The 26662-nt window shown below is 37.8% G+C and overlaps 1 protein-coding gene across 4 annotated transcripts in view; it reads left to right on the forward strand.

Annotated features, from left to right (window-relative positions):
- Positions 1 to 26662, forward strand: part of NOL4 (nucleolar protein 4) — a 186348-nt gene that overhangs the window by 144549 nt on the left and 15137 nt on the right. For all 4 annotated transcript variants that reach the window (XM_054284740.1, XM_054284741.1, XM_054284742.1 and 1 more), the window contains one exon: positions 6789 to 6902. In XM_054284740.1, the coding sequence (XP_054140715.1) occupies positions 6789 to 6902 (114 nt within the window). The remainder of the gene's footprint in view (positions 1 to 6788; positions 6903 to 26662) is intronic.

The following is a 26662-nucleotide window of genomic DNA, read 5'->3' on the forward strand; positions in this document are numbered from 1 at the left end:
GTCAGATGGATATTCTTGCTGTTGTTCACATAAGTAGTTTAAAATTTCCACTAGCCCTGCTGAAATTGCTCAAATAGGCAGAGCCAGACTTGATCCCATATGTGGGCATAGCAGCAGCAACAGCAGCATGGTGGTTGATTGGAAAGAGTCATTTGCTAAACTTTTAGACAGAAATATGGATTTGTTAAGATATACTTGGATTTATTTAGGTATCATCATAATCACGGTGCAATATTTCAATTCAATGTATTTCAAAGCTGAAAACTTTAAAACGTGATTTGAACATCACTAGATGTTTCAAAAAGCCTCTTCCGCCATTTAAGAAAATATTTCTAGCTATTTCATTGAATCTTCTAACAACAGGGTATTTATCACAAGACCATGAGACTGAGCAAAACATATCAAATCCAACTGAAATGTAGGGCTACAGGCATTAAAATGTCAGTCCAGTTGTTCATATTCCATGATTCTGTACTAACAAATCATAGAATTACAAAATTGTTTGGGGTTGGAAGTGACTTTACTATTCATCTAGTTCCAGCCCCACTTCCATGGGCAGGGACACCTTTCTTTCACTAGAGGAGGTTGCTCAAAGCCCCACCCAACCTGACCTTGAACACTTCCAGGAATGGAGCATCCACAGCTTTTTTAGGCAACCCAATCCAGTGCCTCACCTCCCTCACATCAAGGAATTTCTTCCCGATATCTAATCTAAATCTACCCTCTTCCAGTTTGTGACCACTATAAACGTTTATCTAATATGGTGCAGTGCTGTACTTCATTCAGTCTTTAAATTCAAAAATACTCTTTAAAAGGGTTTCTGAGTCCTTTGCTATTCTGCTGTGCACGAAAGTTTGGTTATACATTTCACTGCATTGTTCTGATTGAAAACTCTTATTTGAAGATCATGTCTTCCCTGTCTTGTAATCTATTTTGCATGTTTTCTATGAAAAAGTGCTATTTAGATACTGCACACTGTTACAAATATGTTGAGCATTTTAGGACATGGTGTTAGATCTTAATAATTTATTATGAAAGAATTGTGGCATATTTGTAGTATTTAATTTTGGGAATGAATTGGTCTTGCAATACCTGAGGAAAAAGCTGACATGCAGGAGAGCACTATGGAGTATCTAATTTTTGGGGGACCAATATGCCAAGAAGTGCTTAGTGGTACCTTTGGAAAAATTCAGTTACTGTCAGTGAGGCATTTTAGGCATTCATCTTCAATTTTGGATGCCAAATCACTTTGAAAAATTTTAAAATTTTTTTTTCCAGCTTTGAGTAATAGTTAAAATATTTCCTTGTTCTCACATTTATATTAATCTCCCAAGTAGCAAGCAATAGGAGTAGGGGAAATGGCCTCAACTTGTGCCAGGGCAGATTTCGATTGGCTATTAGGAAAAATTCCTTCATTTGAAGGTGAAGCATAGGAATAGACTGTCCAGAGAAATGGTGGAGTTGCTGTCCCTGGAGGTGTTTAAAAGAAATGTGGATGCAGCACTTGGGGGAAATTTGGAGTGTTGTTTTAATGGTTGGACTCAATGGTCTTACAGGTCTTTTCCAACCTAAATGATTCTGTGACTCTATGATTTATATTAGAAGTAATATTATTATATTGTGTCTGTGAAGAAAATGAAGTAGCTTGCATGTTTATGTGCTTCCAACTGTGTTATACTGAAAGATGTAATTTTCAGTGTTAATTGGCCTAAACTAGAAGGTAGTATTTATGCACACATCAGCTTATGGTGTCTGGCATTTCATCAGGGGTACATGTGTGCCCATTATCTGACTAAACATAGCTGTGTTTTTTCAGAACTGAGCCAGACCAATGTAAAGTGTGAAAGTATGTAGACCAAACTTTTGTATGGCAGCTTTGGCTGCTACTGGATCTCAAAAACATGCCAAGGGAGTAATTTTGAGGACAATGGATCTCTAACCACGGGGACAGCATGCAGAGTAAATTGCAAAATTCTTTTTAGTGACTATACTGCTCCTAGTGGTTTAGACTGAAATACAATCAGTTATGTAGTATATCAATAATTAGTAAATTTATGCCAAAAATTGACATAAGAAATTAAAACATAGAAGTTTTTTAGATTCTGTGCAGAAATACAAGAATTATGTGACTATGGAAGAAAAAAAATTTGGTGTTTCACATGAAGATACTGCAATAGTACCTCACTTTAAACAGCAGACTTCATGATGCTCCATACAGTTGTTATATGAAAATGCACATTTTACAGCATATTGAACAGGCTAGTCTCTCCTTTATTAAAGAGTCAGAGATTATACCAAGAGAGCTAATTTCTAGATGAACTAGGCCAAGGATTTCAGATTTCAACTACTAAAATTCAGCAACCTTGCAGGACTACTCTGTAACTCCAGAAAGGCTTGTTGTAAGATGCTTTGATTGTTGATACCCAGATCTAAGGAGCATCAAAGTCATGAAAGGGTCTTCATTAGGTTTAACATACTTTAAGGCAAAACAGCACTTATTAGACTAGAAATAAGTATTGACTTATCTGATTTTCCATTAGGCAGTTTTCAAAAGTATATCTGTCAATGATTTATAAACTCTTCAGAAAGAGAAAAATGGATGAGTGTATAAAAAGTTCAAACCAATTTAAACAAAAAAAATTATGTCCCACAAATGCATACAAAAGTGCATATCCAATAAGGTGGTTAAGTGTGCATGTTGCTTTGTTGTCATTGTCATCTACAGGCTCTGTGGTGGTCTCAAAATAGTTTCAAATATGGGAGGACTGGAGATGAGTGGTCATTTCCCATGGGTTACTGAAGGAATTTCAACCACTTCCTAAATGTCAGTCACTTCAGAAATTGTTATAAACAAAGGCATCCATGTGCACATGCAATCTAGCAGGTTTTCCTTACATAGTTTATCAGAATGCTCTTCACCTGCATTGTGTTAGAGGCTGGATGTAAGCTGTGTGTCAGCTGAGGAGATGTAAAAACCAAAACCGGATGTGTGTTCAAAATGTGACTCCTGCTTCGGGCAGTCACGAGCAGTATCATGCTTCCAAGTAAATACAAAGCAATTCTGTATACTGCTTTTGTGTGATAGACATACAGTCTTCTCAGAAGGTCTGTATTTTACACTGTTCACCAGATTCCTTTGAAGTTTTATTCATCTCTTCACCTGAGAGTTACTATTAAAATTTTCACGTTTTTTCCATCTGTTCTTGGTTCAAAATGTCAAAAATGTTATCCTGCCTTGTGATTTGCTACTTCTGGTAGATTAATTTACAGGATTTCTTCTTTTCTTTTGTTTTACACATGGGTTGTTCCAGAATAGTTATTTCCTGCTTTACATCACTGTGAAGTGAGAGAAATACCAGACTGGAGCTGTGAAGGGTGTGCCTCAGACAACACTAAGCACATTCCAAACCAGTTAAATCTGGTTGGGAATTTTTTGGTAATGCCTTTTATTTTCCCCTTTAAGAAATGTTAGTTTGTCAAGGATTTTCTATTTTGACATACAATTAAATCTGGTTTTCTGCTAGTTCAGTTGGCAGGTTGTGGATCCAGGGATTGTGGGGGCAGTCTGGGAGCCCTTGGAAAAAGTTCTCCTTGGCTCCCACATTTCCTGCTGTAGTTCCAAACTTGTAGGAACCAGCACTCAGCTCTCAACTCTGCAGAAGGTAGCTTGGGAACCTGCAAAATGTCCTTTTGGCTGAGATCTGCAAGCTTCCTTCTACAAAATTGAATGATATCACTTTTGCCATGTTTTCCAAGGCCTTTGAATCTCACCCTCAGCTTGGGAATTGAGAAATGTTCAGAACCCAACAGGGATGTTTGAGCTTCTTACAGAATTGGTTTTACAGCTGTAGTTATGAGAGAGATCATGAATAATCAGAAGTAGAGAGGAAAAGGAAGCTGAGTTGAGCCAGAAAGGGTCTTCTGAGCTTAGAAGATGGAGATATTAATTCAGTTTATTTAAAACCAATTTTTTGAAGTGGTTATTTCAAAGTAATTTTTCCTCTCAGGCAAGGCTTTTCAAAATTGATCTTTCTGAGACTTAACAGATATAAAATTTTGCAAAGCAGAAAAATCTCCTTTTTAACAGCTCTGCTCCTGGTGACAGAGGACTGTGTTCATCTTCTCATTCAGTGCCACACTAGAGCTCTCTTGATGGAGCCTGAACCCTGAGCAGATGATTTTTCTCCTGTGCTTTGTTACAGTACTTCACTCCCCAGGTGCTTGGGCCATGAATTCATCACATTTTCCGTAAGGTTCACTCTGGGTAGTTCTTGACATGAACATATCAACAGCCAGCTGCAGTGATGATTGAGAGAAATTATGGGTTAACACATGTTTTGAGAGGAAGATACTCCAGTACCCAGAGATTTCCTCTTTTTTGCAGGTGCTAACTTGAGTTCAATATTTCAATAGTGAGCACATGACCACTACACTCCTTTTCAAAGATAACTGCTTGATTTTTATAATAATAATAATTTATTTTTTGTTTTATAAAACACTTCAATAAACTTATTCTCTCCCTTAAATAAATAAACTGGGAGAACTGGTGTTCAATTTACTTTTTGGTCAGAACATTAGGTTTTCTGGCTCACATATCACCTTCTAAAAATCCACTGATGTGTAGGTATAGTTACAGCTTTAGCTGAAGACCTGAGCTGGAGGAATTAACCAGGTGTTTGCTCACATTTTTTCAAGAATATCATTATGTGAACATCCCTGTTACAGGACCACAGTGAGACTTCCATGCAGCCAACAGAGTCAGGGCACCTTGAACATACGTAAACCACTGAGGTACAGTGGTACTTGGCCAGCAAATACAGAGAGGGATCTAGTGGGATGGGTAACAAATTCAGAGTAACATCACCATTCCAGAGAGGCAGTTTATTAAATATAATGCTTTTTCAGTGAAACCCTTCTGCAAAGACTTATTTTGTTCTCTGGAGCTCTGAGTAGGGTGTGTGTCTGTACTGCATGTCATGTTAACCTCTGTCATCACACTGGGGCTTACATCAGTGTCCCTCATCTCTTGGATTGAATTATTTTCAAACTGGAAACAAGTTCAGTACTTTGTTCTGTCAAATCAATCAAAGTGTAATTTATTGCAGTATTGCAGCCTCTGGCTGCCTTTCTTGCAGTGCTGCTTTGCTGATGCCAGAGAGCTTGTTCTCATGGAAGTGGGGATAAATAAGCCTATTGCACTAGTGAGGAAGACCCATAAATCCCTGCCTATTTCTGAAAGCTAGTTCATCTTCCAGTCCCAGACAGACTGTGGTCACATTCTTTAGAGACAGTAGAGTGTCACATTTAAAATTGGCATTCTGCAGAGCATATCCAAAGTCAGTAAATGGACTTCAATTTTTAAAGGTAACAATCTAATACTGATAATGGCTGGATCCTCAGTTTCTGGAATGTTATGAAAACATAAAATCATAAAATCATTTGAGCCCATACAATTAACCTGTTTTAAGGTTGTTGTCTAGGAAGTGAATGGGAATAACTTCAAAATTTTCTTCCGAAATTAATTGGCATTTCATATCAGGTTCATATCCATGTTTTTGGTAGTAAGAAAGTAAAACTCTTCAAAAACCAAACCAAACCAAATCAAACAAAAAGAACACCAAAAACTAAAAACCACCAACCAACCAAAAAAAACCAACAAGCAAAAAACCACACCCAAACCCCCTCACACATGGCCATAGCCTCAGTAGGTAAAAATTTACATGGTAAATGTAAATTTGATTTCAATGAAGCTTTGAACATTTGTGGAAGTTCAGAACTGGGCTCAGTAAATTGCAGTCTCTGTAATGGGCTTATATGTGCATCAGTATCTCTGCTGTTATCCCCACTTTGTTTATTTCTGGTAATTCTGATTTGTCTTTGTATATTAATGAAGAAGATTATTATGAGCATCATCTTTCAGGAAGATTGTTTTGTATGTAATCAGGGAAAAAAAGCTGTGTAAATATTCTTCCTAATGAAATGGTAGGCAAGATCATACTGGAGTTCATAATCAACAATGATGCTAAAAAGATTCAATCATTCCCTTTTTTGGAGGGATTCACTGCACCTTTAACCTTAAATGTGTAAATGCTATGAAATTAGTAATGACAGGTTTTGAATCAGAAAAATGAACCGTATCTAGTTGAACAACAAAATATCTGGAGTGTTGGAAGGCTGGCATTATCCAAAGAAAAACAGATTTTTTTTTTTTAAAGTCGTTTTAATCACATCAGTCATGTTGCAGCAAGGAATGCAAATATTCATATACTACAGATTGAGGCTGCTCTGAAATGTTCTGACAATCTGTTAGGTTTTGAGTGATGTTTCAACCCTATCACTTGGGTTTTTTTGTTTTGTTTGGTTTTGTTTTTTGGGTTTTTCTTCTTTTTTATGACTATAAAAAAACACTACTCATCTCTGTCACATGCTGCACAGGATAAAAAGCCTTTCAGTTTTCTTAACAAGAATCAGACGGCCAGGGTGCTGCTGGAACGCAGAGAATATGCCACTGTCTGTTCAAAGTACAGCTTAATGAGCCAGACTAAACACAGTGGACAATAGAGCTGTGGGGGGAAAGGGCTTCTCGTGGATCTGTGGATCAGCTGCAGCTTTAACATCTAACTAGTTTCATTTTTCATCTTTGCAAGTTCCATTTCCCTGTTTTGTTGGTATAAACTGCATTTCAATGAGCGGACTTTCCTGCCTAGGTGATGGTACGGTGTGCTTTGAACAAGGATGTCGTGGATTTCGCTGGGAATAATTCCTGTGTTTCTTTTTCTCTTCCATAGTCACGACCTATTCCCTCACACCTTACTTCAGCAGTTGCAGAGAGTATCCTGGCTTCCGCCTGTGAGAGTGAAAGCAGAAATGCTGCAAAAAGGATGCGCTTGGATAGACAGCAGGTACTGTGCTCTTTGGGGGTCTGCCACATCCATATTTATCAATGCACTGGACTCATTTACATAGGGTGCCATGCAAAAGGGTGGTGCAGTGCCTTGTATGCTTCTTGCTAGCGAGGTTAATTAAAATACAAAAGCTGTGGGTTTTTTTAAATGAATACACAAGCATGTCTTTGTCTATATTTACATAAGCTGTGTCAGAGTGTCTAATATATTTGTAATGTCCAGCTGGATAAAGCTATATATTTACTTTTTGATGGCTGTAGATTTTCAGAGCATAATGTGTAATGCCTGCACTAGAATTAAAAAGAACTGAACATAGAGTGGATATAATGTACATAAATAATAGAAATGGTTCATGTGTCCATGAATCAGTGTATTTATTTGTGCACATATTCTCTTTGAAAAAGTGTATGTATTTTAAATAGAAGGTGAAATATTATTATTGACTGAAAATCGCTATTTGCCTGAAACACAGAAGTTGCAATGCTGTATAACAAAATGCTGTCAATTAACTTATTAGTGAGTTTTTAAAGCTCTTTTTTTTTTGTGTGTGTGTGATTATTCACTTTTTGTTGTGTATGTTACAATTTTATTGCCTTTAATTTTCTGGAAATTGCACGTTTTCTTTCAGTTTTTTAAAAATCTAACTGGTAGTTCATTCCAGGCTTTGATTATTTCCTCACTCCACAGACACAGTGAATGTCTAACATTCATATTACAATGACTATTATGCTTTATTTCTCTTCGTGATTGTAACAAAGTAAAAATCTTAGTGATATCTCATGTGTTCCAAAATGTGCTTCTGTCATATCTGATGAATTTTTATTTTGTGGAATAGAACATTTTTTAAAAGAACATTTTCCTTTTATGCATAGTCCATTGAGTTCTTTCAGGTCATGCCCTAACTGTATAAAAGATTACTACTGCTATAGTTATAAAATGGGTACTTTAGGATCTGAGAGTGTATGTTGCTATTTCTTTTTGCTTTGATATTTTTTGCTAGTATTTTCATTATTGTGCTACATTTGCCTTAAGATTTACAAATCACATGAGATGTCAAAGCACTGTAATACTAAATATAATTTAGTTTAGAAGCAGTGCTCATTCAGATTGTGCAAGTTTTATATTCCCTCATTTTCTCTCTGATTTTTCAGTAATAATAAAAAGCTACAAAGTCAATGTGCTCTTAGCCCAAGGGGAACTAGAAATGACTTGCACAAACATCAGTTACTTTCATTGCACAAAACTAGTGGCTCAATCCCTTGGTTCAGCCAGGGTGAGGCAGAGTTTAAGTGATTTGAGTGAGAATCCCATAATGTTCCTCAGGGAGCCAGAGACCTGTTGAAACAAAAATCAATATTTAAATGGTAGTCAGAAGTAAAAAACCCATATTAATAGGATTTTTTTTCTTTTATTTGTAGTAGTATCACGCAAGGACTTGATAACATCTTTGGGGGGAGAGGCATATCTTTACTTTTCATTACAGAATTAAAAATCTGTAGTCAGAATATCTCCCAACTGATTGCCTTAATTGCAACGGTGATGTTAAAGCAGCAAAGCTGCCTATGAACAATGGGTGTTGGGTTCTGCTTCCTTCAGCTCTTCCCCCTTTTTGCCAGTGAGTTCTGGGAACACAGTGGAATTGCAAATAGCGCCAGCCATTTGATTCAGCAAGTAGTAAATTATCTGAGCTGGTGTAACTTTGGTGCTTGCAAAACTACTTGTGAATTCAGGGCAGAGATGCTGAGTAGATATACTGAACATGCTGGAAAAAAATATAGCAGTGTGTGTTAGGTAGCTTCATAAAATTTAGTAAGAAATTTAACATTCAGGGTGGAATAGATAAGTCATTAGAGAAGGAGAAAACCTTGGGTTTAGCTGCAGTTCCATTGAAATTAAATTATTTATTCTGAGGATGGGAAATTAATGAAGTAGACTGAGAGCACAGCATTCCAGAGTTTTTCTGAGTGTGGTATTTAATGGACAATAGTGTGCTTAGTTCATCTGCTGAGATGAGAACTGAATCTGTATCCTCACATGCAGAGAGTGTGACTAATAGGTAAAAGGATTCTATTTTGCTTATTCTTCTTAAGTTACTATTAAATTTCCTTCACTTTTCTTACATAAATCTAAAATGTTATATTTTCATTAGATTTTTTTCTTAAACAGAAAAATTGGAAAAGTTCAGTTCATCATGTTGTTTTGTTATTCTATAGCTCTTTAAAAAAAAAAAGTGCGCCTTGTTTTCAGACAGGCTTTGAGGATGCCAGTGAAAACTTGGGAGGGAGAAAGGGGAAGTAAGATAAATAAGATTTTGATTATGAAAATTACCACTTCATAAATTATATAAAGAGATTTTCGAATTGAAGATAAGCATTAGACAGTCCTGGAAAGTAGATTGCCAAGAGGATCTGGCAAGGGCACTCATTCAGCACTTCCCCTCAGAGCTGATAGAAGCATTGCATCAAGGCTACTTTATTCTTGCATATAGTACAGTGAAATTCTGCCTTTTGTGTTCCAGACAGGTGATCTGCCTCAAAATGAGATGTGGCACCCAGTGCCATGGTCTAATTGATGTGGTAACATTCTTGTGATAGGTTGGACTCGATGATATCAGAGGGCTCTTGCAATAGAGCCTACAGGGCTCTGTAATTCTGTAATTTGCATCCCTACCACCACCTTTTTCAGAATATTGCCCATAAATCATGAATTAATTAAGAACATCATGAGTGTTATGTCCATTCCTGAAGCTAAGGTAAAACCTTGCAGCCTCCTGAACTCCTTTTCTTGTCTTGTTTATTCCCTTTCCTTTTCTTCTCCAGTATTCCTTCTCTCCCTGACACAACACAGGCCTTGAGCAGGAAGTTCTGAGTATCTTGCATGTATGTCCCTTATGGAAGTCCATTTGTTAAAAATGACAGGAATTTCCAAATTAAATGAGTTTGTTGCCTAGAGTGTTAATTTTAGCTGTGATTTGATGAAAAACCATCTCAGTTACTGCTCAGCAGAAGTAAGCAGCTTAAAAGTCAAAACTAGGGACATTTGAAGACCTCAGTTTTTTTATAACAGATAGTGTTGGCCATGCTCATGAGTATTTTCTGTTTCTTTCACAAGTATTGTGAAAGAATGTTAAGGACTGGCTATATATACCTACAGTCCCATGCCTCCATTTGTTTTCTCTTCAGAAGAAACCTTGCCTTATGTGTATGTGTCTCTACACATACAAATATTTCATCACATGGATTAATTTCCAGAAGTATTTCTAATAGTTGCAATGATCTGGGACAGTGTTAAGAGTGATAAAGTTAAGTCTACCTTATGATCTTTGTATTTCCTAACTCAAGGCTGAAAATTTCTGCCAGCAAAAATCCAATCTTAAAAATAAGTTAATGAAATCTAATTTCACTGGCATCACTGACTTATTTTCAACATTGGTTTTTTTTCATGCCAGGAATTTATTTCTTAATGGGAAAATAAATGCTTTCTTGTCTTCCAGGAAACTAGTAATTTCCCAATACTGCAACAATAATTTCCCAACTGCAACAATAAAAGCATTGTCAGTTTGTGAGACTTCTCTTTAAAAAACATCAATGTATTTGCTAGGCTGTGGTAGCTCAGACTGCAATGCTTTGGATGTCTCACTATGTTAGATGTTACTCAAGTGCTCTCTTAAGCTCCAGTGCATTTTCATTATCTTGAGATCAAGCACTGTTTGGTTGGCCAGAAGCTTTAGTGTTGAGAAGTTATATATTTGATACCTATTACCCAACTGAAGAGTCCTGTCACTTCCACCTTTAAATTCTGCCAAGTACCAAAAGTAATTTATTCTGTGGCACAATTTTTATAGATTTATATGCTAAAATTGTCTAGGTTTACTGGTAGTACTGCTGAACAGTGAAATGCTTGTGACACTGGGCTAAATTTGGTTGATCTTTCACAGTCCAAATCAGGAAGATGGCACAGAGGCAATGAAGAGCTTTTGTGTCTCATTACAAATCACCTCTGTTGAGTCTGGATACTGAAAAATAGCAGCACTTTTGAATTTTAAACACATTTTTGATCACAGTTGATGAAAAATTCTGAAACAATAATTGAATCAACCTTACATGATTTGCTTCAGTTAAAGATAGAAGAGGCATTATCTGAATCCTTAAGGTTTTCTGTGCTACTTTGGATATTCTCCTGGGATAATCCTTCAAGATCCTTATTACATCTAGCAATATTTGGTATGAAGCAGTTGCATTTAGTGGAGGTTCTGAACTACAATGAACAAGGGAGTAATGTAACAAAATAAGTAGAGCTAAAATGCAGCCCTTTTCACTTGTATTCATTGCATATGGTGAACAATATAACCACTCTTCTTTTGCCATGCTCTTCACTTTACAAACCAAATTGTGTCTTGGTTGGACAAAAGAAGAATGGTTAAATAAATATAAAAATCTGAGAAAAGCCATGCTGTCATTATGTCCTGGGCAGTGAGCAGAGGGGCAGGATGCCTGCTTTTTGCACTCCAGAGACCTTGGTCATGTGGCTCAATTCATTGTTGATCACAAAAATGGAAGTTTTATTCTAAGACCTGAACCATTTTCAGTCTCTGCTTCTTCCAAACAGATAAGTGAGTGCTGTGCTTTTTGTAAAACCCCTACATGAAAGTGTGGAGCAGGACTGGGCTGTGGGACTCTAGAGAAAGTGAAGGTGGGTTAGTGTTGCTACTGTTCCATCTGAAATTAAGGAAAAAACCCCAAAAACCAATTAAAAGTCTTCAAAGGAAGATGTAAGAGTAAATAATAATTTATATACAGTATGCAAGAGCACCTGCCACTTTATTTTCTCTAAAGAAGATGAACTAGATGAAATCTATCTGTGGAAAACCACATAAGAATGGTAGTAGGAAGAAATGCCTTCTCCTTCATTTGGACACAAGTGGTTTTTTGTAAGAGCTGCATTTTGTTGGTTTTTGGTTTAGAAATTATACTTTTTGCGCGCTGTCATGTTGCAAAATTTATGAATGAGCATTTTTCTCTAATTGAAATGAGTAGTTTTTGGCAATCAAGACAAAATGTCAGCACTTGGGAATGAGGAGGGATGATGAATATAGGAAAGCAGGAAAAGAACTGAATCACAGAGTAATATGACTGTAGAAGTATATGAACCTTTTTATGGACATGTCATGTGTAGTTAGCCAGATCATTTAGAAAATTGATGTTGCTTCATTCACAACATGTTGATTTGTACCAGTTAGGAATCTGGACCTTTGAGAATACATTGTTATATTTGCAGATAGAATAGTGGTCCCATATGACTGCAAAGCCAGTGGCCTGGATGCTCTCCTGGATTCAATCCATGTCATTTTAGCCATTTGACTCCACTTCAGTGACTAATGGCATGGAAAAGCTGCAATGGCATGCACAGTTTTTTGATCAGCCAAAGGAGGGAGCTACATACACTTCTTTCATCCTTATGCCCCAAGTAATTGGACACACAATGTGTGATTCTATTGCAGATACACAGCAAATGACAAGTTGAGCCCAAGAAAAACTTAAGCTCAGAGGAAAATGAAAGTTATTGTTATCTCACATATTTCCCATCCTAAAAATGGCATTTCTCAGTCAGGGCTGGTGCTCTTTAAATTAGTAGTCTCTTCATGGAATGCTTGTCCATAAATAATTTATAGAATATACATGATGAGAAAAAGTTATTCTGCATTTAATTTTTTTAAAAATATGGGTTTAAAAGGTACACTTTCCTTTCATTCCAGTGACTACATGAAAATAGCAGTAGTCAGACAACTTTATAGTCTGATAAAGGTGTTGTCCTCACAATACACTGACCTGATGTGCTAGCCTCAGTTAAAAAAAAAAGTCTTTGTTTATTTGAGCTTTTCAAGTTGACAAGGGCAAGTCTATGTTGACTGAGTATTATGCTCTATGATGCTATGAAACAGTTCTTTGTGATAAACACTGAATGCAATTTTTAAAAAAATCTCTTCGAGATGACAGCGGTAATTTTTTTACTATGCTGTGACTTGTAACCAGGCAAATTAAATATCAGTAATCATTGTGGTGGAGGAAGAGATAATTTAATTATCCTAAACTGTATGAGGAGCAGCTGAGGTTACTTGTTCAGCCTGGAAGAGGAGACTGAGGGGAGACCTCACTGCAGTTACAACTTCACTACAAGAGCAAGAGCAGGGGCAAGCAATGATTTTTTCTCTGTGGTGATCAGTGGCAGGACCAGAGGGAATGGCCTGAAGTTGTGTCAGGGGAGGTTTAGGTTGGAAATTAGAAAAAGGTTCTTCACCCAGAGGGTGTTTGGGCACTGGAACAGGCTCCCCAGGGAAGTGGTCACAGCACCAAAGAAGTGTTTGGACAATGCTGTCAGGTACATGGTGAAACTCTTGGACTCCTCTTAGAGTCTGTGCAGGGCCAGGAGTTGAACTCAATGATCCTGATGGGTTCCTTGCAACTCAGCTTATTCTGTGATTTTGTGGTAAGTTTGCAAATAGGCGCTTCAAACACATCCTTCTCAGCTGTTTTTGTTTTGGGGGATAAAAGCAAAGAAAATCTAAAGTTTTCAGTGACTAGGCTTATAGGATATTGTAGCATTTTGTCATTTTAACAATATTGCTTTTATCTGTTGGAGGAGTAGGAATAGGTGGCTATTAGGTTTCTGACAAATGAATTATGGCCTAGAGACATATGCTGGGAGCTGACCTAACATTTGACTCTGGATGTTGTCATAGCAGCAACCTGAATAGAGCAGATTGGTACAAGTGCTGGTTGCAGAACTGGATACAGGTTCTGTGCTAATGCAATACATCTGAATATTAATAAAAGTGCACATGTACTGCCACTAGGAAATCACTGCTATGGTGTGTCCTTCTGTTTATATCTAATTCCTAATTTTTTTTTAAAAAATGAGGTTTGTGAGGAGATGTTACTGACCTGCCTCCGCCAATTTCTGGTGCTGTTTTGCTGCATGTAATAGGGGGTTGACATAAAGAAAGACTCTTCAGGCACCGTTTTATTGACAAAAATAACATCTGGCTACTGCAGCCCAGGAGCAGTTTGTGTTTTGATTAAGAAGAGAGGAAATTACTGGTGGACAAATTACAAGTAATTGTGAAACTGCTTTGGTGGAAATGAATTAAAAATCTAAATTGCAGTGAGGGCATGGACCTCTAATGCAAGATCACTGTATCTGGCTTTCAGCAGTGACTGGTAAGAGACTTTTAAACCTTTGTATTTGGAGGACAGAGAGAATTTTGCAATTAATGCCCAGCTTCTAAATCTTGACACTGAGGAGTTTTCTCATGTATTTCCTTTCAGAGAGCAGGAAAGAAGGAAGAAAGATATACATTTGTGTCCTTGATTGTGTGGTGTTGTCTTTCCTGATCAATACACTTCCCAGGAGGAAGGAAAAAATTGTATGGTATTAAATTTTTCTCTATATTCTGTTATTTATAGTGGTAGTATAGGGTAATATATTGTATGGGGCAGATTTGGACAACACTGGTCACAGAAAAGGGAGTTATGCAAAAATATCTCCCAGCTGATGCTGGAGGATGCCCTGCTGAGGCAGTGCTGCTGTGGCAGAAAGCTGCAAATGCAGAGGGAGCACAAAGAAGAGGTTTTGTGTCAGGGTGATGGAGTCCTTGTCACAGCTATTCAGTATGCAGGGAGAGCACATCAACTGTACATCCTTGTAAGCGGTGCAGGAGAAAGCATCAGGAGTTCCCTTCCTTCTGGGTTTCACGGAGCCTAATTTGCTCTAGAGGATGGAAGAAAAAAGGCACTTGATCCAAGTGGCAGCTGTGCAGAGGGATAGGGCCATGTCCTACCTCTGCTCTGTATTTATGTAAGACCTGAAAAATTCCAGCTCAAAGTGATTTTTGCTTCAGAATGGGAGGTTTCTGGAGTCTTAGAAAAGAGCAAAAGGAAGCAGATGGTTCACTTAACATAAAGCAAACAAATAGAAATCGAAATCCCAAAATCCACAAGAGGCAAATGTCACTTAACTTGCAAAGAGCTCAATGCCTCTTACACTACAGAAGATTTATTAGTAATAGCTTTTTGTGCTCAGACATCTCTTTGTGATTTGCTATTTAATAGGGATGAGAATGACTTCTGTACTTCAGTACTTTATCATTTTTTATCTGCATTCAAAATTATCACTAAGATGACTGTAATGCCCTTGGATACCCACACTCCAGTTTGCATTTCAGGCCTTGTTCACTCCCATCATTTCCCCACCTAGTGATTATTTTACTTCAAGGTTGGTCGTTGGTTTATTTTTGTGGTTCCAAATGATAGGCCTTAACCACTGAGGCAAAAAATGTTATGCAGGCACCGTTTAGCTGCATGTGGATTATTGTCAGGAGATCAAATTATGTACAAGTATGGGGAAGCTTAGCTTCCTACCCAGAATGCACTGGCCATATTGTCAAGGGGAAGAAAATAAGTGGTATGCATTGTAATTTAAAATCCTACTGCCTTTCAAGTCAGTGGCAAAATTCCTGGTTTCAGCAGTGCTGGATAGGACTCTGTCATTAGCAGATGCAGCTGGAGAGGATGCCAAGTATCACAGGGCAGCCCCTCTCCCTCCACACTCCAGACCAACCTACATTAAATTTGCTACATGCAATGGAAAGGAATAATGTGCAAGGCATGCAATTGCAAATAATTTCATGCCTTGGATTTTCAGTGAGGCCCTAAGGTGAAGAGCTAATTTTTCATCTCAACACAGAGATCATTCAATTAGAAAATGCTGTATTTTTCCAGGCTCTTTGTGCTGAGCGCGTGTAGTTGAATTTCAAGCTGCTGATTTCAGAGTATACTTTAAGGCACCCTGAGCTGCAATAAGATCTTGAATGTGAAGTAAAATTGATGTCAATGTAAATTTTCTGTTCTGGAGGTTGACAAAGCTGAAGGCTCAAAAATAGAATATTGTGTTGTTTCTTCAACAGGAACTTTTAAGCAATCTTATCCCCCTTCCTACCATAGGTGGAATGAAAATGAACAGGGTTGGGAACAGCTTTCTTCCAGGTGTCTTTAACATTCTTTTTATGTCAAGGAGGCAGAAAAGAAAAGGCCAATGAACATGTAGATATAAGAGTTCTCTATTCACATCTGAGGATCAAGGGCTTAGAGTCAGGACTTCTGTTATCCTAGCCTTAAAAGCCAGGAATAGAGAACATTTTTACTTATCCCTTCCTTTCTTGCCCTATGGCAAGAGGATATTAAATGTGAAGCATTTTCTTGCCTTTCAGATGTTTCTATCATAGACACAGGTATGTATTTCTTTTCCTGTGTTTAGTTAATGACTCCATTGCACACACATCCCTGCCCAGAGCACAGGCAGGGAATAATGTTTTTGGTGAGTAAATCCCCACTATCATGCAGAGTTTGGGCCAGTTTAATGACATCAATGCAAAGCCAGTGTGCATGAGCAAGCCCTTATTTTTCAAGAGAGGCAAATTCTGGTTTTGGTTATTGAATTCAATTTAGTAGGTTTGAGAGAGACATAAATTAATCCTAAATTCCAAATATCAGTTGCACAATGGATTCAGAAGTGTTCCTCAATTAGGAAATGCAGTTCTGCCCACAGAAAAATACATGTACAAGTGAATGCACAGACTGCTTATGTTTGGTAGCAGGAACATGTTTGTGATTCAACAACTGGCTTGATGTCCTAAACTAAATTTAGAAACATATTTTTCTAAGAAAAAAATTAAACCTATAATAGGCTGTGGGAGCAGGAGCTGAATGCAGTGCCTGAGAGCAGCAGCAGCTGCTAAAGAGGCTAGGCACAGGACAAGGCAGGCAAGCAGGCTGTGGCCAACAGCCCAGGCATTGTGCCAAAAGAATTCTCCCCTGAAATGAGAATATTTGGGGAACAGATTTGCACTGCAGTACACATATTTCATGCTTATTACTCATGGTATTTCATATTAAGCTTCAGTTTTACTGTCTCCATTAATAAAGCAAATCAGAAAGTGCATCCTCCAAAGGCCAGTCAAAGTTCATTCTTTGTTTCTTCCAATGGCATATGCTACTTTGGTTTGATGATTATGGAGTCAAAAGGCCATGCCCCAAACATCACTTCTTATTTACTTAATCTTTTAAAATACAGAAGCCTCACAGCACTGAAGTTAAAGGATTATAAAGTTCTATAAAAAAATTAGAGCAAGTCTTCTTCAGTAGCAAAATATTCTCTTTCTACAAAATAGTTGAAGACAGGGTGCAGAGGTCAGGTTTGTTTGGGGTTTTTTTTAATGCCATTTCTTTTTAAAATATTTTTTTTAAACTGTAAAAGTTAAGTTTTGCCTGAGAGAGTGTTCATTAACAGACACCCTGCATTGAATTAATAGAAAGAATTTTGTTTTCCACAAACATGCTGTTAAGGTTTTAATGCAGATTTGAAATAAAATAATTAGCATTCAAATTTTTCAAACACAGGGTAAAATATCTTTAAAATATCTGAACCTACCTTTGAAAAGAAGAATCAATCATTAAGTGAGTAAAAAAAAGCAATTGCTCACTCTCTAACAGACAAGAAAACCAGGGCTTGTTGGTGTTTTGGTTTTTTTTTCCCCCAGAAGATCTATAACTTTGACTATAATTTACCTGAGGAAACAAAAGGATGGAATCTGCAGTGGGCTTACTTTTCTTCCTTTCCAAAGTGGAACACACAGACATTTTTAATTAGTTGAAAATGAGGAAGTTAATTCAGCATTGACCTCAAATGCTTCATGTCTAGGCCGTCATCTGTTTCTAAATGAAGAAGAATTTAATTTGGAATCTAACATAGAGTGCTTTGGCCCATTCCTCCTGACAGACACTCCATGATGTATAATAATAAAAGGAAGTCTGGAGCAGAAGAGAAATAGGAAGGATCACTCAAAATCCAAATCATATACCCCATAGTTTTCCATAGAGCCTTTTTCAGTGGTCGTATCTCAATCTCCCAGATCTGACAGGAGAATGGAAAACTATTTTGTGTCAACAAAATAGGCTGGCAGTGGTGGGAGTGATGCCAGTTGTAGTGCAGTAGATGAAGGGACCTATAGTGGGAGGTTTAATTATGGTGACCGTGATGATATTGTAGTAATAAATCTGCAAAGCTGGCACAAGCATTGCTCCAGCACTCCCACACACTGTTCCTTGTGTGCTTCCCAAACATTTGATTCATAGGTTTAAAGATTTTCTCTGTTGGTGCTCTGGTGCCACAGTCCTTCTGCACTGAATGGAGTAATGCTGATCTACCCCAGCTGAAAATGTTGCCCATCACAGTCACTGGAAAATGGCATTTTGGCAAGGGGAGAAAGAAACTCCTGCAGGAATACCTTACTGAGATAATTTCTTTAGGACCATACACATAGGCATGAAAAGTACTGAGTAAAATGCTTGATTGTTATCATAAAAGTGGAGCTGCCTGAGGCATAGCAAGGCTTGTTCTAAATGAGAGGATTACACTCTCAAAGGAAAGGAGGAATTCCTCTTGCTTTGCATATTTCTGGTTCAGCAGTAAGTACTGCTATGCCTTTGTCATCACACATCAATTCCAGTAAAACATTGATTCATTCACCACCATTACCTGCAGGCAAAACCACTCCTGGGATGGCAAAAGAGAACATTGTTTCCTTGCAGTATATGTTGTTTCTCTTTTGGAAGAAAAGTCAGATATTCAGACTCCTCCATTAGTATTGCCTGTCAACAAAGAAGCAGCAAAAATGATCAGAAGCTATGATCTTCTGCAAGGTGCTGGCCTCTGCAAAGAAATTGGCTTTGAGAGGGTTTATGTAGCAAGATGAGAATAAACATGACATAACCTCTACTTCATTTCCCCTGAATTTTTACCTTTATTTTCTTCAGATTTTTAGCTACTCTAATTCTGACAGGGGCATCCTAGGCCCTGCAGTTCATTATGCAGTGCTTCACTTTTGGGATCAGGCATATACAAAATGAATTCTCTTAGGAAACAGCAGGTTTAGCAAACCTGTGCCCACGGTCCTGTGTCCTGAGTGACCTTAGACTGAGAGCTCTGTGGAGGGAAGGAAAAGATCCTTTCATATTCTCCCCTCAGAGGCTGAAGGAGTTGGGGTAGTCTTTCAAGGGAAACTTCCTTTCCTTTAATGGGAAATGGGGGCTGGGAGTGGGTAAGGAAGTGTAAATAGAGGAGGTGGGGATTCTCAAGGTTGCCTACTTAAAAACAAAGCCTCAATCAATAACTTGTCATAAGGTCCAAGGCAAGGATCATGCTGTGCTGTTCTTTAGGTCAGAGTAAAATCTGCTTTTGTTTTCTGCCTGTCCTAAGAGGAAGAAATTCTGTAGGAGGCCTGGGACCTAAAAATCTTCTTCCCTCTCCTGGTATAACAGGGAGGAAAAAGTTTCTACCTGCCCTCTCTCCTGTTGTCCTCCTCTGCAAGGCAGAAAATGGTGGCTGAAGACTCTTCTGCTCTTCACACGGCACCTTTGTCTGGATTTGTACTGCTTTCTCCATAGGAAATGTCATGTGTATGTTGTGAAATACACTGTCACCCACAGGAGTTTTGCCAAAACCCAAAGGTATTGGCACAATTCCCATATTCATCCAGGCCCAGTCCTACCTTTAACATGTCTGAAGCTGCTTGTAACCTGGTGCCAGCCATTGTTGGACATAATTTAGATTTGCACAGAGGAAGTCCCTGCTGTGCACACACTGTGGTGCATTGTGCAGTCTTGCACTGGGCATCTGTCCTGTATATTAAGACAACTTTCAATTAGTAATGACGGAATACTTAGCTATCTAAATGATTTCATATATGAAAATTCTCTAGAAAAAGAAAGAGCATGACCAATATAGCTGATGAAATAGTTTAGGAATTGTGATATGAAAGCTATGGTGGTGCAACCTAAGAAAAGAACAGCAGGAGCTATAGAGAAAATTAACTTGCAAGGCCACTTTCTACCATTAGTCCACCTAAATGGGATTGCTCCATTGAATCATTAAGCTTAAGCTTTTTAATATTCCTTTATTCCTGATGGGAAAAAAGCCACACCAAGGAGAGCATATTCAAAAATCAACTATCTATAACCTCACTAAAGATAAGGCCCTTATCTTAAGGGCCACAGGAAAGGATAAATGCTATCCCTTTCCATTTGGGCAGAGAAATACAGTCCTTTAGTAGAACAGTTTCTCTTTCCCCAGGGCCTAAGCATCCCAGTTAACTAAACTGTAGGAGTAGCTCACCCATGTGTCCATGCTCAGCCAGCAGCACTGGTGGCCTCTGAAAGCTCCTGTTGCACTTCTGCTACCACAGTGGATAACGAACTGAAAAGCTGACAGACTGAACAGTGAGGGTCTGCTTAAGTACTGCTCCAGCAAAAGTGGTTCTCCAGCAGCTCCTTGCAACAGCCATAGAATACCTTTCTCAAAGGATGTTTGCTGTACTGCAGATGATGTGGCAGTGGTGAAAAAACAAGACTCAAATGCTGCGGTCTGAAAACATCAACCTTTTATTTAAGGTTAACATAACCATTCCAGTTTATAGATGATGTGTCATTCTATCAGAAATGAAGCAGTCTGGGGTTCATTTATCTCTCTTCTACACAATAGCACCTTTTTATTTTGATCTTCTTTTTCCATGTCAGTCTCATGTTTCATTTCTTGTTGAGCACTGGCTGATGTCATTTTTGATGCCTGATGACAACACTGATGGTGACAGTTCATTTCAGAGTTAATAATCTGAGAGCAAAAGGAACCTATGCCATTCTAACCTGAAACTGAAGCATGGATTTCTTTTCTTGGCTCTATATCCTGTGTTAGGAGGACAGTCTGGAGATCCTTGAAGTGCTGGCAGCTAACTTAACATTTTCATAGGCACTCTTCAAGTTTCCACATCACTGTTAGTATTTCAGGCAGTTTAGATGCCTAACTGGACTCTGTATTTCACTCAATTTACCTCAATTAGACTGTATCAATATTTCACCACCATCTAAAAAATTCTAGTTACATTTTTTTATCAGAAGTATGAAAAAAATTTTTATACTAGACTTCAAAGCAAAATCATCATTAGTACCTAGACTCTGGCAGTGACATGTTTATTACAGTTGCCTCTGCAGGCTAGGAGCACTTTTTCATGTAATCTCAGGTTTTCAGGCCAGAAAATTCTACTCTGAGACTGATGTGCTCTCCATGTAATGATGAGATGATAGACTCACAGCTAAAGCATGAGTGTTCAGCTTGGCTGGAATAGCCAGCTCCAACTGAGCTACAAATTGAGTAGTATGTCACACAAGAGTGGGCTTTCTCATTTTTTATACATACTTGATTTAAGTAAGTAAAAGTGAAGAAAATAATGCAGAGAGAGTGGCAGAGAAAAACACAGTCTAGATCTGATAACAGAGTGGAAAGCAATTTAGCAATCCCCCAGCTGCTCCTTACAAGAGGAGAAATAGTGTGCAAACCCAAGAACAGCAATTATGTCCCACTTGATTTCACTGCTAAGTCCACTCCTGAATTATCAAAACATTTCCCAGTCTAAGGAATATCTGGCATGAGTTCTGTGATTTTATTTGAACTTTACTTCATGTTTTATTTTAGCCAGCTTGCTCAAATTTGCATTAAGTACTTCTGGATAAAATCTCAGGGGTCTTTCTGCTGGCTGTAAGTAGACCTCATCCATAAAACTAGTACCTTTTCCTGCAATGCTGTTTTGGAGGGTAACTAAACTTAAAGGGGAAGGAATCTGTCTAAAGATGCAATTATTTTGTTATATCTATCTGTACTGACGGTTTTGGACACCAGGTTATGGGACTGTCAATAGATGCATCATTTTAAGGGATACTGTGAATAACCTGGGAGGTGGAGAAATACCCATGGAGAGATATTATGTGACAAATATAAATATAAATATATGCATAAGTCTTGAAAGGTTAGAGAGAACTCTTAAAGAGAACTCTTCCCTTTCAATAAAATATTGCTGTGTTATATTTTAAGTGTTTTCCTAAAGAGACTAAGATTCTAGCACTCATTTTTCAGGTTTCAGCTATGGGTCTGGTACAGCAAGTTGAAATTTCAAGCAGATGTTAATTTTCTATTAATAATCCCTCAACATAAGTACTGGAAATTCTGTAGAACTTTATTCAAAATAGTTTAGAGGTAAGAAGACATGGTGCCACATGGCAAACAGGTCACAAGTGTTAACATTTCTATGTGCAAATTCAGAGTCTGTAGCAAATGCTTTGCTTTTCTTACTGTGAATACTAAAACTCTGCTGACTTAATTGAAAATTTGGCTTTTGTTCATTCCACTGTAAGAGAAATAAGTCGTTCTGGGGAAGGTAGTATCTTTTCTTAGATAAGCTTTTGGGTACAGAAGTTCTCCTGGTCTTGCCTCACATTGCCTCCGTGCTGAGCTTACAGCTCTAAGAGCACATCCTACAATATTAAAAGAAGTCCTTTTACAGGACTATAAATATTCAGTACTTTAGATGTGAAGGTCAGCCAATGCAAAGGACTACTGTGTAGCTTCACTTGGATGTCAAACTTAGGAAATTATGTAGGTCTATGAAACTATGAATTATGCAGGTATATTTTCTTTTTTTTTTTCAAGCCTCACTAGTCTTGAACAGGCTTTATTTAGTGTAGTCTATTTAGTAGTAATCCCAACACAAACCTTAGCAACTGGAGAGGGGAGAAAGAATGTGCAATGGAAACCAAAACTGAAGTGAAAACTCACATCCATCATTTGTAGAAATACCATTTCCGCTACTGCTAAGCACACTGAGTCAACAGCCTTACTGCAGAATTAAGGGAAAATTTAGGCTACTATGATATGCCAAAGTAATGTTTAGCTGTCCAGGCTTCCAGGATATTAGCCATAAAATTAAAAGCTGGGTTAAACACTAGAGAGTTACTTTAATGTAATTAAAGCTAATAAAAGATTCGGTATTTTGTCAGAACAATGTGTGTCATCCAAGCAGTTGGTAGAATTGTCACTTATTAAGATTGCCTGACATTTCCCATTACAATACTAGGGGTGCAGTTCAATGATAGCTTCATGACCTTCAGCCCACAGGGATTACATTTACTCTTCTCTATGCCTTCCATCTGTTGAACTCTTTCAGAGATAATTACAGCCATTTTCAAGAACGAGAAAAAATTTATCCTGTAAGGGCAGTTTGGTCCTTAAGTATATTTACTATTGCTTAAAAAAAAAAAAGGCTCTATGTTTGTTCTTGACAACATGATGTCATTTATACCAAGGATGTAACACTGGATACACATCTTTACACAGTCAAAGTATTTTATTTGCTAAATTCTGATCTCAGTGCAGAAGGGAGGAGAAAAGTGTTGGGGCTGGAGCCTGGTGAGGGGTGACAGGAGCAGTGAAAGCAAGGGACAAAGGTAAAGTGACATTATGAGAAGTTGAGCAAGCTGAGGCTGGCAGTGGGATGGAAACTGGCCAGGTGGATTAAAGAACTGGTGGTGAAAGAGGATCAGATACTGCTAATGAGAAATAATGTGACTTGAAACCAGGAGCTGCTCCAGCTAACTATGGAACCTGACTTTGCTCCCTGTGGGACAAGATTTTTGGGATTAGGATACTGATAGGAGTCTGAGCATAGAGAGAAAATCTCAAATGGAACCATCAGTGGGTGTAACACTGATTAAATACAAACAAGGAAACAAAAGGCCTTGAGGTGTTGAAGCTGCTCAGGTATCTGGAATCAGGAGACATTTAGAGAGGAGAGATTAGGATTTGCTAGGCAAGAATATTGAAACTGAGATGGAGGGTAGAAGACAAGACTGGAGAAGCAAAATCCTCAGGGATTTTGCCAAGACAGAGCACAAGGTGTACACAATCTCATCCTGGCAACAGCAGATTGGTGTCTAAGAAGGGGCCAGATTCTGGGCCCTTCAGTGGGAGCCAGGTTTCCTGTGGTTTATCCTCCTTTAAATACCTTGCTCCATGCAGATGGTGATGGCTGCTTACCCTGGCAGCTTCTTCTCTGTGCAAAAGCTGAGATGGGCAGAGAACTCCCAGCCCCACAATCCTCTGTGCATATAGCAGGGTGTCTCGTGATGTAACTTTTGAGTTTGTTTCCAGTTAAGAACTTCAGTGTTTTTAAAAATTAATTTACACAAAGAGAAGCTCATTATGTTGTTATGGTTGCAGAACTCAAGAACTTTACTTATTAGGTAACTCTAGCTTAAGGTTGCCTTTGTTGCAGAATCTCACCATCTGCAAAGAACTGATAAAAGTCCTATCTATCAGGAGTATTGTAAGGATTAATTGAGTATGCTTTGAAAAGTGGTATGTGGTTTTATCATATGTTTCGATTTATTTTACTTTTGATTGTAGAATTAAGTTAGTGGGATTCAAATGAGAAAAACATATGAAACTTTATCTCCTTTCTTCTAAAGCTGTATTACAAGCTACTGAAACCTAAAAAAAAAAAAAAGTAAAAAAAAGTAAAGCCTGCTTTGTTTTTACAAGTGAATGAATTTTTTTCCTATGCTGAAAAAAGAGAAGACCATATGCAAATATGCTTGCCTATTTGTTTGAAGACTTATCTGTATTTGAGCTTTCCTAACCTCAAAGTGGTATTCTAAAAGAAGCATTTATTGACAAGAACAACAAGCAATCCACATTTTTCAGTTTAACTTATTTAAAAAGGCAGTATCAAGAAATATGAAGTGAAAATGTGTTTGCCTTTCTGTCTCTTTTCTAATTCACAGGAAAAAAAAAATCACGCTGACATAGGGGCAGTTAAAAGCTGTTATTCTCAGAGTCATTGATTTGTCAGTCTGGCAAGTACTGCATTATTGAAAGCAGTAGCTCTATGCATGTCACCAGCTTTGCATTTTTGGAATATTATTATTTATACTCTTTTTGCAGAAGTTTTGCTAGCCCTGTGGTGAGCTGGCACTGGCCATGTGAGTTGATCTGGACACACACTCCCTGTCAGGATTTACATTTACATTTTAGCAATGCCTGTTGCTAGCAAGGAAGCCAAGGCAATAGTACTGCTCTCTCTTAATTGGAGTACACTGAATTTCTGACACTTGTGTGTATAAGGGTTCAAAACTCAGTGTAGCATAAATTTGCCAGGGTTCTCGATTTTCACAAATTATTTCTTTTTTTATGTTATGTTGGAGGTGGTAAAGGAGATGGGGAACAGAAGGGATCAGTGACACTGCTAAAGATGCTTCTATGAAGACTGTTTTAAAAGAGTTGTGTGTGCTGTCCCTCTGCTGGCAGGGGAACAAGAGGCTGGGAAGTGCCAGTGAGCCTTGCTCTTTGTACCACAGTCCTGACAATCTGCACCAACATCATGTCACTGCGGATAGTGATTCCTCTGTAAACTATTCATTTGCTGCTCAGAGCATCAGTCAGATTAAAGAAGGGTTTCTTCAATATATGGGTTATGCAACAGCTCATGGAAAATTTTGTTAGGATGTACTGTGCTCAGAGGGTTACTAAATTGCTCCCCTGATTAAAAATAAAATCAAATATATTTTTTCTATCTCCTCTTTTGTGGGGAAAAAAAAGTGTTCTCTCAGTACAGACCTTGACATAAAACTGAGACATAAATATCTCTGGTATATATCAAATTGAGGATCAAAGTAAGGACTTCATGCGTCCTCTTTTTAAGCCAATAGATAAGTTTTTATTTTAGTATGCTTTTGTACCTACAAAATATTTTTCCATATTCTGATTTCAATCATTTTGCAGGTAATGTGCTCAAACTTAAATGTCTTCACCTCCAAAATAAATACAGAAGAGAAATATTGTTAGAGGGATGATTTATTTCCTTTGGCCTATACTAAATTAAGATAGTATGAGTCAAATTCTAGATGAATAGATGTTTTATCTGCACCTTGGTCATTCTTCTTATTAAAGGCAAATTATAAATAGTTTAAAAATGCTTAGTTAATACATCAAAAGTTTAGTATATGATTATGATGACAACAGTATATATTCCATGTAGTTAGGTCAAACATGTCTCTAAATGGTTAGTTAATTGCTAATGATTGTCTTGAAATCAAGGTATTTTTAAAATAAAAATTTAAATAAATAAGCCTTTTCAGTGTAAACATTATATAGGGAGAAACAGGAGGTGCTGAATAACTAACACAGAATATTTCAAAGATGTCTGTTTTCAGTGGAAGAACAATATATTTACTTTCTACATTAGTTTAAAATCAAAGGCATTTCAGGTGAAAAGAATGAAGAAAATGAATCTATTAAGAATGAATCTCAGGTATACAAAATAAATATGATATTGATATTCTCCATCCCCAAGAAAAAGAGAGACAGGCTTCTTTATCCTTGGTATGGCTGCAAGGGAAAATGGCACAGCTTTGCCATTTGACCATTAAAAAAAAAAAATTCCAAAAAAATGCTTAAATCCCAGGGGAATGTATGAGAGGCAACATCTAACCCCCTGGGATCAGGCTCATGGTTCATAATCCTACCAGTAGGGCTGATGCTTGAGCCTGCTCAGAAAAAGCTTGACAAAAATCCTGCCCTATTTCTGCATGTAGTTGGAGTCATGAAGACTGAGGTAAACACAAAATTAAGGATCAGATTTAGTGTCTGAAATGTATGGCAACTTATACATCATTTAGGGACAGGTGATCAGTGTGCTGTTTAAAGAGATGTGTAATATTTAGAGGAAGCCTCCTTTTGCTAGTGGCCAAGAGATTAGAGTTCATATGCAGAACCAGGAGTCCTGGTCGCAGCATCATCCTCAACTCCTTTAGCCTGCCTGA

The sequence above is a fragment of the Melozone crissalis genome, unplaced genomic scaffold, assembly GCF_028551555.1.
Source record: "Melozone crissalis strain CALT ecotype California unplaced genomic scaffold, PUWL_Pcris_2 ptg000042l_1, whole genome shotgun sequence".
Taxonomy (NCBI): Eukaryota; Metazoa; Chordata; class Aves; order Passeriformes; family Passerellidae; genus Melozone; species Melozone crissalis.